The 16,289-nt window shown below is 63.4% G+C and overlaps 2 protein-coding genes across 10 annotated transcripts in view; one reads left to right on the forward strand and one right to left on the reverse strand.

Moving 5' to 3' along the window:
• Positions 1-1,009: 1,009 nt before the first annotated feature.
• SOHLH1 (spermatogenesis and oogenesis specific basic helix-loop-helix 1) lies at positions 1,010-6,721 on the reverse strand. Of its 4 annotated transcripts, XM_029203751.1 has the most exons (11): positions 6,464-6,721; positions 5,840-5,934; positions 5,584-5,671; positions 5,157-5,210; positions 4,693-4,830; positions 4,111-4,258; positions 3,525-3,628; positions 3,159-3,436; positions 2,547-2,724; positions 2,003-2,073; positions 1,010-1,402 (listed from the first exon to the last, which is right to left on the reverse strand). In XM_029203751.1, exons 5-11 carry the CDS (start codon positions 4,749-4,751, stop codon positions 1,185-1,187), a joined length of 1,056 nt encoding a protein of 351 aa, XP_029059584.1. In that variant the 5' UTR covers positions 4,752-4,830; positions 5,157-5,210; positions 5,584-5,671; positions 5,840-5,934; positions 6,464-6,721; the 3' UTR covers positions 1,010-1,184. The 4 variants fall into 4 exon arrangements, 3 of the variants coding, with proteins under 3 accessions (XP_029059584.1, XP_029059585.1, XP_029059583.1); XM_029203752.1 differs by lacking the exons at positions 5,584-5,671; positions 5,840-5,934; positions 6,464-6,721 and having other exon boundaries at positions 3,393-3,436; positions 5,157-5,301; XM_029203750.1 differs by lacking the exons at positions 5,584-5,671; positions 5,840-5,934; positions 6,464-6,721 and having other exon boundaries at positions 5,157-5,301.
• Positions 6,722-6,950: 229 nt separating this feature from the next.
• The window catches only part of KCNT1 (potassium sodium-activated channel subfamily T member 1), a 71,250-nt gene continuing 61,911 nt past the window's right edge, over positions 6,951-16,289 (forward strand). For 3 of the 6 annotated variants that reach the window (XM_029203744.1, XM_029203746.1, XM_029203745.1), the window contains exon 1: positions 9,123-9,320. In XM_029203744.1, coding sequence (XP_029059577.1) covers positions 9,211-9,320 — 110 coding nt within the window. In that variant the 5' untranslated portion in view covers positions 9,123-9,210. Of the gene's footprint in view, positions 7,026-9,122; positions 9,321-11,445; positions 11,547-16,289 lie in introns of those variants that run through there. The other 3 variants (XM_029203747.1, XM_029203748.1, XM_029203749.1) reach the window with 3 other exon arrangements.

The raw sequence follows: 16,289 nt of genomic DNA on the forward strand, positions 1-16,289 counted from the left end.
CCCGTCCCGTCTGGGCGTCTGCAGCGGCGCCCTGTCTGATGCAGCAGCTTTGTACTCGTGGTCCCAGGGCCTGTGGGACCCGACGCAGGACCCTGGCCCAGGTGCAGGGTTGACAGCTGCTCTCCTCCCACGATGGGGCAGGCGGCACTCACCCACCCCTGCTCTGGCCCCGCCAGCCTGCCTGGGCCCCCGGACCCTTCTCAACACCAGCTCCGAGCACCCCCCCCTTCACCAGCTGGAGGCAGCGCAAGTGAGCCCTCCTGCCACCCGAGGTGGGGTCCTGCCCCTCGCCTTCTAAAGGTCTAAGTGGGGAGTTGAAGGGTCAGGGTGGGTCCACCCACCCGCTGGGGGTCTCAGTCAGGCTTTTGAACAAGTTGAGTCCCAGCTCCCGGGCCTCCCTCCCAGGGTGCTGGGGTGAAGATGCCCAGGGCTCCAGAAAGGGACAAGCAGGGATCAGGGTGGGCTGAGCCCCTGACCAGCTTGGGTCAGAGACTGGCACCGTCTTCGCTGTGACTGAAAGGTGATGGGATTCAGGCAGGGTCACTCCTCACAGGAAGCCAGCGCCTCCCCGATCCCTGGGGACGGGAGCAGCTGAGGGTCCAGACGCGAAAGCCAAGCGGCCTCCGTCCCACGCCCCCCAACGGGCCCTGCACGGGGAGCACAAAGGCCAGCACCTCGAAGGCAGAGGTGGTTCCTTTCCCAAGCGCCCCCGCTGGTCCAGAAAGAGGCCTCCCCAATGGACCTCTGTGGGGCCCCTCAGACCAGCCTCACAGGCGCAGGGAGTTGGGTCCCACGCCTGCCTCTTGGGGAGCAGACCAAGGACACAATTCCCCATCTGTGGACCCCTCCCCTCCCTAGCCCCAGGGCCGGGTTATTTAGGGATCCCACAGGCCAGGAACATCATAGGAACAAATCCCCAGGCAGGGGTGGCTGCACTTTGAACAGAAGCGGCACCATCTGCCCAGTGAATTGCGTTAATTACACGAAATCTACACAAGTTTTGCTTCCTCCAGAAACACTGCTTTTCCTCTTTTAATATCCAGCCTCCGCTCCCCCAGCCGCCCCCCCACAGCCTCGCTGGAATTAGAGCACAGCTGCAGCCCAAACCCCAAAGACAATGCCCAAGCATGCGGCACGAGCTGCTGCAAAGGCCCCGTGCCCCGCGGCCTGGCACGACCCAGCCCTCAGTAAGCAAAGAAGTCGGGGAAGATGCTGTCTACCTCCTCCCGCAGGGATGAGCTGGGGCAGCTCACATCTGAGCTCCATGGCTCCAGAGGCCCGTCTGGGGGGTCCTGGGAGCCGGGCTCATGGTCGTCCAGGAAGCTGGGCTCTGCCCTGTCCAGCACGCTGCTCCTGGCGGGGACCCGAAAAGGGGCACTGCTGCCTCTGCCCTCCAGGGACCCTGGAAGAAGACGGGACGTGTCAGCAGAACAGGCAGGTACCCCAGGGCACGCAGAGTGGACTCGGTGTGCAGAAGGGGGCCCCCCTCTGCCCATCTGTCCCACCCAACCAGGAAGCCCTCTGCTCATCCTTGAGGTGGGAACAGAGGACCCCTGACCAGGTGGGTGGGCCCACTCCTGCCGGCCCTGCTTGGGACCCAGAACCAGGAAGGGGCTCCCCCCACCCCATGAAGCCAAATCCTGCAGAGACAGGACTCATCGCACATCCAGACGCCTCTGTGGGGACGAGGTCTCGGGAGAAGGCTCTGAAACTGACTCGCAGCCATACACAAGCCCCGTGCTGCTGTGCACTTGAGCGCACAGATAACTCCCCACACACCACTTGTCATTCCCACCGGTGGTCCCCAAAACCACCAGCAGAGAAAAAAACAGGAGCTCAGAGACAGACACTGGGACCTTAGTGTCACACAGCAAGCTGGACCCCATCCCATCTCCCCAACAGCCCCAGCTGCCCGCCCAGCCCGCAACAGGACCAACCCAGACCCCAAAGCCTGTCCCAGGCTAGGGGAGAAGGTGGCCCAGGCCGAGCATCCCCCACTCACCCAGCCACCAGTCAGGACTGGCAGTCAGCAGAAAGGACGACCCATCTTCGACGTCATACCCCGACACAGACCTGGATGCAACAAGGACACCCTCACCCTGAGTCACCCCAGGTGGACCCCAGGCCTTGCACCTCGAGAGAAAAGCGTGGGCCCTGAAAGGCAGCTGTGGGTTCAGAGACAACAGGGTGTGCCCTCCCAGCCAGACCCTGAGCCCACCCTCCTGCCTGCCCCGAGCCAGCCCAGCCCGCTGCTGCTTCCTCTCCAGCCCCAGCAGCTCCCGGCCACGCCCCAGCTGGTAGAGCTCGCAAAACACAAAGTCGCAGACGGCCATTAAGGAGACAACAGCGTTTCCAGAAACACGTTAGAAAGCCACATACGTGGCAGGGTCTGGCTGCTCCAGGACCGGGCCAGCAGCCTGGGCCATCCAGGCAGACACCGAGGATGTGAGGGGCAGAAACTTCCCGGGCAGTGGGTCCAAGCAGAGCTCGGGCAGGGCTGGGAGAAGGCATGTAGCGGGTCACGCACACACCACTGGGACACCCACCTGGCATCCAGCGTTATGGCCTTGTCAGTCCCTTGACCTGGGGACCCAGCCCGGCCCAAGCAGCTCTGAGACTCTTCGCTCACCAGTGGGGAGGGTGGCTGCCGCGACCACAGCATGGGCGGCCTCAGGGCCCTGGAGGGACTCAGGCCTGGAGACCGCAGGACCAGGCTGGGCGGCTCTGTGGGGGAAGCGAGGCGTGGATCAGCCTTCCCCACCTGGAAAGCAGTACTCCCCTGAAGACCTGAGTCCCTACCCACTGTGTCCTGCATAAAGAACCCCTGAATTTCAAGAGCAAAAAACCAACAGGTAACCAGGAGCAGATAGATGACCAGAGGTGAGGCACCTGACACCTGGGGCCAGGGAGGCTTCCTGGTGGAGATGCCGACTCGGCCTCAGGTCAACCATGGGGGACTCGGACCTGGGAACCCTCACGCTACCACCTCTTCCTCCATCTCCATGATTCCTGACCAAGGACTCCACCCTCAGACCACCGTGCTGTGTGATCCCTGCACCCTCACAACCTGAGCTTGAGTCCCCACCTTCTTTGGGGGGCCCAGCTCTGCTGCTGGCCCTGGCGACAGCAAGACCCCCTCCCCGCCTTGAGGAACACACCAGGGGAGGGGGAAGGCACAGTCTCGCCTCCCGTGGCACTTGCAGACTGGCAGCTGTGATCCAAGCAGTGACCAACCACCGTGGCAGACATCCAGCATGAGGGAAGCGCAGTCATCACGCTGCCCTGGGGGCCTCGTCGGGGGCGGCACGACGGGAGGACAAGGGCCCACTCACGCTCACCAGGCAGGGCCGGCGGCCCACCCAGCACTGCGGCCGCCCCCACCGGGGCCTTACCGTCGTCCACATCCACAGTTGCACGGCTCGGGGAGGCCTGCTGCCTGAAGCACGCAAAGACAGAAGGAGAAACCTCTGAACAGTCTGCACACACCATGCCCGGGAGTCCCCTGGCCCCACAGGAACACTAACATGGTCACGCTGGACGTTCCCACGCTGGGGTCCGGGGCACCTGCTGGGGTCTGACTCGCCAGGGCCAGCTGCAAAACGTCCTTCTGCCACATGTGCCATGTCTCCTTCGAAGAAGCAAGAACCAAAAACGGAAATAAACACAAAAACGCAACAGAGATCATCAACCAGAAAACCCACAAAAAAAAGCAGGCTGTGGTCCGTCACTGGCCACCCTGCCTAGGGTCCCAGAGGTCCTCCCTGAGTGCAGACCGTGTCCTCAAGACTGGGAGGTGGGGGCGGGAGGGAGGCTGAAGGCCATGCCCGCCCGGGGACCTCACAGCAATGGGCCTTTTAACCATACCAGCCTTGGCACCGTGGGCAAAAGTACAAGGAACATAAATGGAGAACAGAACTTGTCCCCGGGGCTCCCGGAGGAGGTGCTGTGCACAAATGGAGGCGTGTCTGCAGAAACGCAGCAGCCCTGGCAGTGCGAGGCAGAGGGCAGAGGGAAGCCAGGCAGCCGGGTGGTCAGAGCTGCCCGGGGCATGGGGGGGATGCCCATGGCTCCTCCCCAGAGGGCTGACAGGGCTGCCGCAGGACAACTCACAGCGTGCTTCTCCCAGCCGGGCACCAGGGCGCTGGCGAGCCGGAGGAACTGCACTGACATCTCCAGGACTGAAGCCATGTCTTCCCGCCGGCCATCGAACTGGGGCAGCAGGGCCCGCAGGCGCTCACAGCTCAAGGAGATCCGCTTCCTGCCTCCAGGGAAGTGACCACCGGCCATGGGGCAGTCTGGCCTTGACCCGGAAAAAGCACCGCAGCCACCAGAACCCCCTGAGCCCTTTAGGAATCGTGTCAGCACACACACTGGCCCAGGGCCCTGGACCCCAAGCTGCAGGCTATCCAGGTATTTGCCGCGGGCTGCAGCCAAGCCTGCACCGTCACTGCCTGGAGGTGTCGGTTGCAAATACACAACCTCGAGGTGCCCAGGACTTCAGATCAAAGAAAGGGCTGCACCGGTGGCCCTTGGGACCCCCACCCGCAAAAGCACGTGTTATATTCACCTCGGGGACGTACTAAGCGTTCCTTTACCCGACAGACGGCACGAGCCTGTCCCAGCCACCTGAAACCAGCTCGCGGGCACAAACCTGACCTCCTCTGACCCCCACCCCCACTGTGCGGCCCCCACCTGCGCTGCCTCTCGCTGAGCACGTTCCGTGGGAGGCAGGAGACTGGACCCTTCGCCATCGCAGGGGCCTTGGCCTGGCCTGAGCCGTGGCAGAGATCCTCGCAGCGTAACTGGGTCCCAAGCAGGAAAGGGCCGCTGCTGAAAAAAGCCAAGAGCGCCGGGCTCTGTGATCCCAGAAAACGCCCCCGGAGCCCCGAGGCGGTGATGGACATCTTGGGAGGCGGGCGCAAGACAAGGCCTGGGTCGCCCAGGAACACGGCCCTGGGCCCTACCTCTTGGCACCCCTCCCTCTTTCCCCCAAAGGGCCGGGGGTCGGGGTTCTGCCCCAGGCAGGCCAAGCTGGGTGGGGACGGGGATTCGGTGAATTTGAATTGGATAGAAGCGCCAGGTCTGGACACCCCGAGCACCCCCAGGCAGGGGCGTTCCAGCTGACCCCCTCCGGCAACCCCCCCCCCAATTCTCACCTGCACCCCTCGGAGCCAGGGGCTCCGGGAAGCCCAGCGTCTGACGCAAGACCCCTGAACGCCATAGGCACGCAGCTGGAGCTAGTGGAGAGACCAACAACGCGCCCGGGCCCCCACGTGCGCCGCGCCCCGCCCCGCGCAGGCCGTCCTGCAGCCCCTCCCTCTCACGTGCACTCGGCCCACCCCCACGTGCTTCCCTCCCAGGCAGCACCTGGCCCGCCCCCCACGCGCGCCCCGCCCCCACGCGCCCCGCCTCCCTCACATGCGCTCTGCCCCGCCCCACGCCCGTGTGCAGTGAAGCTCCTCTCGCCGAGAAGTTGCCAGAAAGAAGCGGCGGCTGGGGTAGGTGGTCAGAGTAGGTGGGCTTCTTCCACCCCTTCCGGTTGGTCGGCCCAGCTCCCGCTCAGTGGGGTCTCCCGTCACCTACCCACCGCGGGCGCCCCCGGGTGCCAACCCCGAGCTGGGTGCTACCCTCAAGGGTCTCACGACTGGGGGGGGCCAAGTAGACTGCGAATCTGTGGAGGGAGGGGCAGGAGGGTGTCCTCAGGGCGAGGTGGTTTTCAGGAGCGAGCTGGGCAGCGTCCCAAGCAGGAAAGAACGCGAGCCCAGGCGGTTCCCTGGGCTGGCACGTGGGTGAGGTGGGCAGGTAGGATCCGCTGTGTGGCAGGAGGAGTTGGACTTACCTGAGAGCAGAGGGGCCGGGGAGCTACAGGTGTGGGAGGAGAAGGTTTCAGGATCAGTGTGGTCCGTGGGGCACGTTGAGGCCCAGGTAGGGGAGCTAAGATGGGAGCGGGGAGGCTGGTCAGCCAAGATCTATGGGATTCCGGCTGGTTAAGGATGGGCAGAGGGGCCCCACCTGCCTCTGAGGGCCTTCAGGTCCAAGGTTCACTTGTGCCCGTCCCCCAAATGGCATCCTCTTGCAGGGGATGCTCTGCCTAAGCCAGTGCCACCGCCCACTCAGGAGCCAGGAGGCATGCAGATGCCTCCCAGCCTTGTCTCCGATCCCACGCACCCTCTCTGTGCCTTTCCTAGCACCCGAGCTTGCCTGAAGGCTGGCTGGCCTTCCTGCCTCTCCCGCGCCTGCCCCCTGCCTGCCCCAGGCCCGGACCTTCATTCTCGGGGCTGAGCCCTGGCTCTGCCCTCACACAGGCCTTCGCTCCTGCTCTCCCTCCCCGCCCCCCACCTCCAGATGCAGACTCCCTCCACGAAGCCCCCGTCTCCAGCAGCTTCTGGGCAGGGGGCTCCCAAAACACCTCACTCGGCCCGCTTTTAGTGCACAGGGTGAGTGGTTCCAGGTCTGTGCACACCTCGCCGGGTCTCCAGGGGCCGTCCCAGTGCTGGACACGAAGCCCACCGGGGCTTTGTTGGAGGAGTGATGGAAGGAAGGCAGGGAGGAAGGGGAAAGTGGAGACTGGTCCTTTTTCAGGGAGGTGGACCTTTAAGGGGAGGGGAGGGTACTAAAGCTCTATTTCAGTCAGGAGGACTTCAGAGCAGTGCTGTGGGCTGCTGTGGGCGTGGGAGGCAGTTGCTGGGCGAGTTCACAGGGAAGCGAGGCGAGGGAGCTGGGGCAGGTGTCACTGCGGTAGTCAAAGTGCGCCCCAGGTGCTGGGCCTGGGACGGAACCAGGTGACAGAGCAGAGCCCCTGCCCCTGGGGAAGCAGGAAACCTGTCTTCAACCGAGGAGGGGCCCAGGGCTGCAGGTGGGCGTCCTGGGGTGGGGCTTTGGGCGGCGGGAGCACCCAGAGATGGGCGAAGTGCAGCCGTGGGAGGTCCTGCCACTTGAGGGCCTGGGCCCGCGTCTCCACTCTGCTCAGCTGAGTCCTGAAGGTGGCATGGGGGAGGGCTGGCCAGCCCAGGCTGGGGCCGCAGGTCAGATGCTGGGGGACTGGTGGGGGCAGTAACATGTTGCACGTGGAGTCAGGCCATGCAGGAGAGGCGGCAGAACCCCAGGAGGCCGGGCCTGGGATAAAGGGAGGGCTGGGCGGGGGACAGAAGTCGCCTCGCGATCGAGGGTGATGCTGTGAGGATGGGTGGGCCGGAGGTCAGGTTGGGGAGCCAGGAGGCCAGGGCCCATGTGCTAGGCCCGCACTCCCGACAGAAGGGGGCGCTCCAGGGCCTCTGCTGTCCAGTCCTGCGCAGCCCACAGCCTGGCTTCTGTGTTGAGTCCAGGGAAGGCTGGGGATGGCCGGTTCTGCCAGCACGTACGGCCCGGCATTTACGGGAGGTGCGAGAAGCCCGGCTCCTTGCCCTGGGAGGGACCCCAGTGCCCAAGAGAGGGCAGTGCCAGAGCAGACCCCACAGAGCATGTTGGCCTGGGTGTCCAGGGGCACAGTGGGGGGCTTTGGTGGAGAGATCCCATCTGCCGGGCTGCCTTGCTGGAGCAGGTGGGCTGGAAGCCAGGGCCTGGGGCTCTCTCCCCTTCCTGCTCCTGGCTGGGGAGGGATGGACACGCCATTGTTCTGGGGCTTGGCTCCTATGTGGTAGAGAGGGGCCAAGTTTTGGTCTCCCTGAAGCTCTCAGGAATGTTACCGGGCTTGCCAGAGTTTCCCGTCACTGACAGCATGCCAGTCATCTCGTTGACCAGCCAGCCAGAGGGCACCTCCAAGGGGCCCGCAAGATGGACACACCCTGGCAGGAGTCCTGGGGGAGGGCAGAGACCTGCTGGGGGCCAGGGGTGGGTGGCACTCTTGCAGCAGCAGCATCCTCTCAGGAGGAAGTAGGGAAAGTGCCCAAGAGGTAAGACTGAGGGTGAGCCTGGGGACAAGCTGCACTCCTTCTGGGGACTTGGGGGCAAGCCATGCCTTTGCCAAGTTCACACACACACACACACACACACGTACACACACATACACACAGTATCTGTTCAGCTTGCTGTTTTCTGGAAGTAAACAGGGATGGGACTTGAGACTCCTGCAGATGTCAGGACCACGAAGTACATGCCATGCACCCTCCAAATCAGCTGGCCCAGCTCCGCCCTGACAGCCCCTGCACTGACCACCCTGCTGTGGGTGGCTGGGTTGGTGCCCCAGGCCGTGAGGTGAGATGAGCCGCGCGGGTGATGCTGGCTCAGCTCTCCCATCCCCGCCTGACGCCGCAGTCCCTCGCCCTTCTTTGGGAGACGCCTCCCTTCCCTGTCTATTCCTCTGTGTTTCCGCCACGCTTATGGTTCACTGAGGGCCAGGCCAGCACTGGGGACAGAATAGAGGGTTCTACCTGCGGGGGCGGGGAGCAGTTGAGCCAGGGTGGCAGTGTGAGCGTGTGGGGCCCTCCAGCGGATCCCCCCGCTTCCTGGATGCCTTCCTTTGGGTCGTGGGGTTGCAGCAGGCTGCGGGCACTCCTCTGCCTGTTTGCCAGGTGCTCCGTGTGGGGCTGCGGCGAGAGCAGAGCAGGGCGGCCGCGCGCGCGGCAGAGGTGCCGGCAGCGGCAGGTGGCAGCGTGCGATCACTCGTGCCTCCAGGGGTCCGACCTCCCTTCCTTCTCCGGGCCCAGCGGCCTCCCAGGTGTGCCGCGAGGACGGACAGACGGGGTCTGGGTGCAGGTCTCTGCAGGAGTGACAGGTGCCGTGGGGGGATGGGGGCGGGGCAGGTGCTGATCGGCCGCCCCTCCCAGCGGCTCAGAGCGAGGGCAGGATCGAGCAGCGCAGGCGCCATCGCCGATGCTCGCGCTTTAAACAGGAAGCGCCCAGAGGCCCCCAGCCCTCTCGGAGCCCCTCCCACCACGCACCCCTGCCCCTGGGGGCGCTCTTAGGATTTTCTAGCCTTTAAAGAGCCTCTGTCCGGTTTCCCGGGATTACGGGGGCGCCGAGCGTCGCGATGGAGATGGGTACCCGGGGTGGGATGCGGGCGGTCCCCCACACCGTCCCCAGCCTGGTTCCCGACGCGGCCGGCAGGGGGCGCTCCAGCACAGGCGCCGGAACCGACCCTGGAACAGGCTCTTTTTTCCCACCCCCACCGTAACCAGAGAAAAGTGTTTCAGGGCAAAGCGGGGGAAGAAGTCGCCAATCGCTCCCGACTCGTTTGCTCCTCAGCTCCGAGTCGCAGCCGCCGCCAGCCCAATGCCGCTCCCGGACGGGGCGCACAGCCCGGGGGGTGTTTACAGGGGGGCGCGCGGCGGGGGCCACACCAACCGGACCTTCGTGTTCGACGACGGCCGATGTGCCGCCAGGTACGGTCTGCAGTGCCCTCCCCCACGTGGAGGGACCCCGGACGGGGCTCGTGCCACCCCAGGGCCCCTCATCCTCAAATCCCCACTTCCCAGGACTACCTGCTCCCCAGGACCCCGGAGCGTGGGGAGCGTGGGGAACAGGGGTGCCCTTCAGGACCCGGTCGCAGTGAGGCGAGTCCTTACTCAGATGACCAGCAGGTGGCCAGAGTGTGGCCATTCTTACCTGCGGGGCTGTGAGCATCTCCCAGGCACCACGAGACGCAGACCCTGCGGGCAGGAAGCTGGAGTGCCTGGCATGCCAGAGGGGCCAGGTGCTGTGCTGGCCTCCCAGCTCCCTCTCTGGTCAAGCCTGGGGGAGGAGCCAGTGGGGGTGGCAGCGCTGTACCCAGCGAGGCACAGGGGCCAGGTTTCCCCAGGTAGAAGTGGGTTTTCAAGGGCAGCTCCTCCTAAGAAGAGCCTTGTTTGGGGTGTGGGGTACCGGTGGGCTGTCAGATGAAGGGCAGGAGTCCTGGGTTCTAGTTGCTTGGTGATTTTCAGCTGGTCACGTGTCTTTCAGGGTCCTTGCTTATTCATCTGTGAGGAGAGAATTAACTGACAGGGGCTTCCAGGTGGCCTGGGAGCCGACCTTCCCTGTGCAGTGTCCCACGATGCCACGAAGCTCCTGCCTGTCCAGGTGACTGGCACAGAGGGCACTGTGCCGGTGGGCGTCCCAGGAAGGGCAGAGTGGTGACAATCCCGATGGGGGTTTGCCCCAGGGCCCTGTCCTCGGGGCGCTCTCCCCACCCCACCAGCCCCAGAGGACAGGCACACACGTCTGCCCCTCACCCTGCGCCAGGACCCAGACTCCAGGTCACCCACAGCCGCTGCCCTGTGTGTGACCCTCCCTGACTGGGCAGAACCTTGGACTCTGGGTCCCGCTCGGTCAGCTGTTCTAAGGCCGGAGAAGGGGTGGATGCCGGGGTTCAAGACCAGGTGCTCCGGCTGTTTCCTTGTGGGACTTGGCTTCCCAGCTTGCCAAGTGAGTGGTGGAGCGAATGGTCTTTAAGGGCCGTTCCTGGTGAGGGACCAGGACCGGAAGGGGAAGCTTCCAGCCACATGTCAAGGGTCAAGGTGGTCCCTCTGCAGGGACAGCGCAGGCCTGGCACCCGTGGGGTCCTGGGGGCACAGCTTTGGGTGAGAGGCAGGGGCCCCGAGAGCAGGCTGTGCAGGTGGTATCCTTGGGAAGTGGAGTTCACCCCGTGAGGTGGGCACAGCCTGGACCTCCCTCGGGCTGCCCTGAGGGATCAACCAGGTGGCGTCTGTCAGGCACAGAATAAGTGACCAGAGAGGGGTCTTGTGACGTGGTTCGGATGCCCCTCTGCCCATCTCCCTGCTCGGACAGGTGTCACCCATCTTTCTGGCGACCCGTGTCCAGTTCCCCTGCCCTACTTGACTGCCTGCTGCAGGCGAGGTAGGGGCTCGGTCCCCCAGACGGCTCTGCGTCCGCAGGGACAGCGCTCCTCTCCCCTGGTCGGAGCTGACCTCTGACCCTGCAGTGATTTGCCGTCATGCTTCAGACACGTGTGGAGTGGCTGCCAGGGCCAAGGGTATGTCAGGCAGGCTGGGTAGGGACCCCCCCCCCCCCCGACCAGGAAGGTCAGGCGGGGTAGAGATCCCCACCCCCTGCCCAGAGCAGGGGAGACTGGCTGAGAGGGGAACCTGGCTGGGGTGGGGTGGGGCAGCGGAGGCCAAGGCTAGCAGCTCAGGGATGTGGGCTTTAGCTCGGAGAGGGAAGACCCCGTGTAGGTGGGTGAGGATCCAGGTTGGTGGAGCTCGAGGGGTGGATTCCTGCACCAGGTTTCACAGCAGGGTCAGCCCTGGAAACCAGAGTCCTAGCTTTGCACCTTCCCACTGGAACCTCCTGGTCCCCCAACAGCCCTGCCTACCCAGGGCCAGCATGGGACCCTCTGGGCCCCAACGGTGGAAGGCGCAGATCTAGGGCTGGCATCCCGCCAGGGTGCATGTCTGGCTGGAGGTCACGGCCAGCCCTCCCGGCCCATATTAGGGAGCGGTGCCTGCGGGGCAGCAGGAAGTGGCCCAGGCTCCGTGGGAAAAGGTTCCCAAGGCCCGAGGTACAGGCCAGTCTTGTCCGGCAGGAGGGGCAGCTTCCTGGTCTGGGGGCCAGAGGGAACTTGGGGGTCTGCCTTCGGCCCGGGGTGGCTACGGCCACAGCTCGGGAGGACAGAGGTGAGTGAGCAGGGGATGGGGTGGGGTACCCGCTCGGAGCTCGGCTTGTGTCCAGCGCGGGTCCGTGGGTGTCATCTGTGCGCTCACGCGGGCTCCGTCCACCGTTCACACGGGTGTCCCAGCCTGTCCATGTGTCTGACTAACCCCGAGTTACCTGGCACGACCCTGCTTCGGCAGGGGTCGTGCTTTGTTAGAGGGTTTCGTGACTGAATCATGAACTCTGCCCTGAGGCTTCTCCTTCCGTCCCGAGGATGTGGGGATTTGCAAGCTGTGCCCGGGTGTGTGGAGCCCAGGGTGGAGCCCCGAGATGGGTGTTGGCCCAGGGGCAGCGCCTGAGGGCACGGGCGCTTTTAAAGGAGTCGTGGGAACTCTGTGGGCTGTGTGTGCGGATGGGCCACCCATGTTCACCAAAACCTCTTCCTCCTACCGTGCTCGGGGATGGGGAGGCCTGGCCCGTAGCCGAGGCCCGTACTAGACGCTGGCAAGTTTAAACCATTTGCAGAGGACGAGGCAGGGTCAGTAGGCCAGCTCCGGGCTGGGGTTCCTGAAAGGCCTTTCCCAAGAGGTCTGCTCTGCGATTTAGACTTCCCACAGGGGGTATGTTCAGGGGTCCCTTGTGCAGTCTCTCTGGCTGTGGCCAGCTTGTCCTGCATGGGGCAGTGAACCCTGGAGGCCACCCTGCAGTGCCAGCCTTGCGGGCCTGGGATGCTGCCCTGCACGTTGACGATGACGTGACCAGAAACGCCCCTCCTGCCCATAGGACAGCCTCCCGCCCCTGGGGCAGGCCCCACGTGGGCCTTCAGCCATCTTCACAGAGACCCTGGATGTTGGGCCAGAGGCCGCTGCGGGACACCTCTCGGCAGGTGTCTGATCTTGGGAAGAGCTCAGAGTCTTAAATCAGGGACGGAGGCCCCAGGTGCCAGGCGAGTGCGGAATTTCACCCCATCTGGCAGACATGGGGGCTCCTAGGGTGTTGGGAGAGCTGACCCTGGAGGTCCTGGCAGATGTCACAGGACAAAGGACAGGGAAGCCAGCCGGGGAGTTGGATTCTCCGGGACGTGAGGCTCTAAGAAGAGGGACCTGCTGGGTGTGAGGTGTGGGCAGGGTGTCCCCACCTGGGCCTCAGCTTCCAGGCAAGGCCCAGAGTGCCCCGGCAGGCCGTGCCAGCCCTTGGAGCCTGGTGGCTGAGCAGGGACACGGTGGTGCCCCAGTCCCACGGCCATGGGAGTGGGGCACACAGGGCAGCCTTCCGCCTCAGCCCCCTGCAGCTCGGCCCAGGCCTCCCCCGGCACCTCCCAGTGGCCACCACGCACCCAGCCAGGGGGCGGGCACCCAGGGGGTGAGTGCTGGGTCTGCCATCTGCACGTGGGCTCGCTGCCCGGCACTGAGGGACCCGGGCACACTGCGTCCCCCGCGGGGGCGTGCAGCATGGGCTCTCCCCAGAGGTAGATCCAAGCCTAGGTGAGCGGCCGGTAGGGTGGGAACTGCAATCCCCGTGGCTTCTGCCTCCCCTGTGTCCGGGGGGTGGGCCCACGGCTTGGGGAAGGCCAGGGGTGGTGATGGCGCCCCCGTGGCCACGCCCAAGGCCCCGTGGCCACACGGCTACCAGGCCCCTCCTCGCTGTCCTCTGGGCTGGCTTTGTGCCAGGGGGTAGCTGCTATGAAGTGTCTGTTTCGATAGCTCTCCAGCTTGAATTTGGCTCAACGACGACGTGTTCTGAGCTTCCCCTCTGGGATCTGATGCAGCTCGGAGACGGCGGCGAGCAGCCGTCCACGGCGTTGACTCAAAGGTTCCTCCCCTAGGGAGAGGGTGGTCCTTCCCCAGACGTGCACCCCCGCCAGCTCTAGGCAGCTTGAGCAGCTCTAGCTTTTTTATTATGGTGGGTGTCGCGGTCAGCAGAGGGATTCGGCGGTTTTCTGCTTCCCCGGGCACCCAGCCCAGCGCTCGACTGTCTGCTCCCCGACCCTGGTGGTGCTGTGACGTCTGCAGGACTCCCCTGCGGGGCACTGGGCAGGGATGTGTGCGCATGTGCGGGCAAACACGTGTGTGCGCATGCGTGTGCACTGTGCATGCATACATCCACGCCTGTGTGCACGCAGGCGCACACACAGGTCCATGCGTACCCACGCATGTGCACACACGTGCACACATCCCCCATCCCTCTGTCAGTCATAGATCTCCAGTTTCCTTGGAAATTTTGAACCAAGTGTGAGCTACTGAAGAATGCATCTGAGGAGAGGGAGCATGTCTTTGAGCCCGAGGGGGGTGTCCCTCAGTCCTACTCCGGGTTGGCTTGAGCATTGCAAGCAATCTGGACTCCTTTATAAAGGAGCCTTGGGGGGGAGAAGGGACATTTCCCCAGGATGTCATATGCCCTTCCTCCGCAGAGACCGGCCCGTGGCTGGGCCCAGGACAAGGACTGGGGCTGCGGCTGCAGCCTGGTGATGCGTGGGGAGAGGAAGGTCATCCTGGCGCTTCTCACGTCCAGTAACTCAAGCCTTGCTCAGTACGTCTCCTGGTGTAGCAGCAAGGTTGAGGCACAGCCCTTAGCTCACCGTTCACCACCCCCACGCCCGCCGAGCTGTCACTGTGCGGTGGGGACATCCTGCACACCTGGTATGAGCCAGGCAGCTAGAGAAAGCCCCATCTCACTGGGGTCCTCTCCGAGCAGATTGTTTAGTTTTTAACCTAAATGGGATCCTTTGAGAGAGCTGTTCTTTTGTAGAGACGTGTCCACTCGGGTCACTGGGACCTGCGTGTTCACAGCGCAGCATGTCCTGCATAGCGGACGTTCGGGCCGTCTGCAGGGTCATCGTGAAGCTAGGGTCTGTGCCCAGCGTCCTAGGCACAGAGGAGGGTGTCCCAGCTGGAGTCTCGGGGTCAGAGAGTTTCCCCCCCCCCATCATGGTACTTGCTGGGCTGTCTCTCTAGTGGCCGGGGAGGCAGCAGGTCCTTCACGTGTGTGTCAGTTGACTTTTTTGTTTTGTTTTCTCTTCTTTGAGCTGCTGTTCGTTCGTCCTTTGCCTCCTTCTGCCTGTCTGTCTTTCCTGCGTGACTTGCAGGCATCCTTGCACCGACCTGATTTCTCTCACTGTTCTTCCCTTTCATCAGCGTGTCTTTAAACAAAAGCATCTTGTTCCCACGTGGAAGCATTGATACGTCTCTCTTGCTGAACAAGAAGCCTCTGGACCCCACGCATCTTTGCCCTGCGTTCTCTTCCAGGCTCCTCCTCGTCTGGGGGCTGTGAGCTGGGGTCTTTCTTTAGCTGACGGAAGGCCCGCGGCCGGATGGCATAGCCACTGAGAGTACCTGAGCTCCGGCACTGGCCCTGCCCAGGCAGCTGAGTTACTTCAGTTCTGTGGCGTCTGTTTCCCCGTCAGCAAACTGGGGGGACGCCATTCCCACCACACAGGATGTTGCGAGCATCCCGTGAGAGGCCCTGAGGATGGGTTGGGCTGCTCTCATTCCAACAGCAACACTGAATTACTGATGTCCCTCCCGAGGCCTCCTTTCTCTCCTGAATTCCCCTGCTCTGTGTTCTCTCTCATACCAAGCCCTAGAGATCCCGTTGCTGGAGCTGTAAATTAGCCCTGACAGCTGGCAAGGCCCGTCCCTTCTCTGTTTCGCTCTTAACACCTGTCCTGGCAGGTCTTGCATATTTATCCTTCAGCGTGAATCTCGGAAACAGGTTCTGAGAAGATGAGCGTGTGCATTGGCGGGAGCTGATCAGCTTTGCCCCTTCCTCTGGAGGAGGGTTGCTGAGCTCTGGGAGCACGGCCCCCTCCTGCCGTCGGTGAGAGCGCCGGAGAGCGGTGGGCCGTTGCTCTGAGTGGTCCTGGAGGCCGGTGGCAAGTGGGGCCCCGGTTCCTGAGTTTGCACGGCTGCCGTGAGCAGGCCCTCCCTCCCGTGATGCTGCCACCGCCTTGTCGCTCCTGCCTTGGGTTTGTGTGACCCCGTTAGATGCTCTCCTTTGTTCTAATAGGTTTCAACTGATTTTCTTGGGTTTTCTTGGCAAACGGTGATGCCTGCTGCAGACGATGAGAGCCCCATCTCTTCCTTTTCTTACTCTTTGCTTTGTCTCAGTGGGAGCCGAGGACGCCCATCGTGGTGGGCAGACTCTGGTGTTCCCAACTGGAGTGGGAATGCCTCCAGGATTCCATTGCCTGGATTTTTTTTGGTTGTTGTTAATCAAATTAGGAACGTCTCCCCCTATATCTAATGTATTAATGGGTTTGGGGGGCTCTTAACAAATCTTTTTTCTGTATCTACTCACAAGATCATGTGGATTTTCTCCTTTAATTTCTTTTTTTTAAATAAATTTATTTATTTATTTTTGGCTGCATTGGGTCTTCGTTGCTACGTGTGGGCTTTCTCTAGTTGCGGCGAGTGGGGGCTACTCTTTGTTGCGGTGCGCAGGCTTCTCGTCGTGGTGGCTTCTCTTGTTGCGGAACGTGGGCTCTAGGCGCGCGGGCTTCAGTAGTTGTGGCACGTGGGCTCAGTAGTTGTGGCTCGCGAGCTCTAGGGCACAGTCTCAGTAGCTGAGGCGCACGGGCTTAGCTGCTCCGCGGCACGTGGGGTCTTCCCGGACCAGGGCTCTGAACCCGAGTCCCCTGCATCGGCAGGCGGATCCTTAACCACTGCGCCACCAGGGAAGCCCTCCTTTAGTCTCTTTGCATAGTGGAGTATATCGCCCTCTTTTTTAGGTAAGCCCCACTTGGTGTTGCTGGTGCGGTGCTGTTGTGC

This window comes from Monodon monoceros, unplaced genomic scaffold (genome assembly GCF_005190385.1).
Source record: "Monodon monoceros isolate NGI ecotype Baffin Bay Population unplaced genomic scaffold, NGI_Narwhal_1 Super_Scaffold_5, whole genome shotgun sequence".
Classification (NCBI taxonomy): domain Eukaryota; kingdom Metazoa; phylum Chordata; class Mammalia; order Artiodactyla; family Monodontidae; genus Monodon; species Monodon monoceros.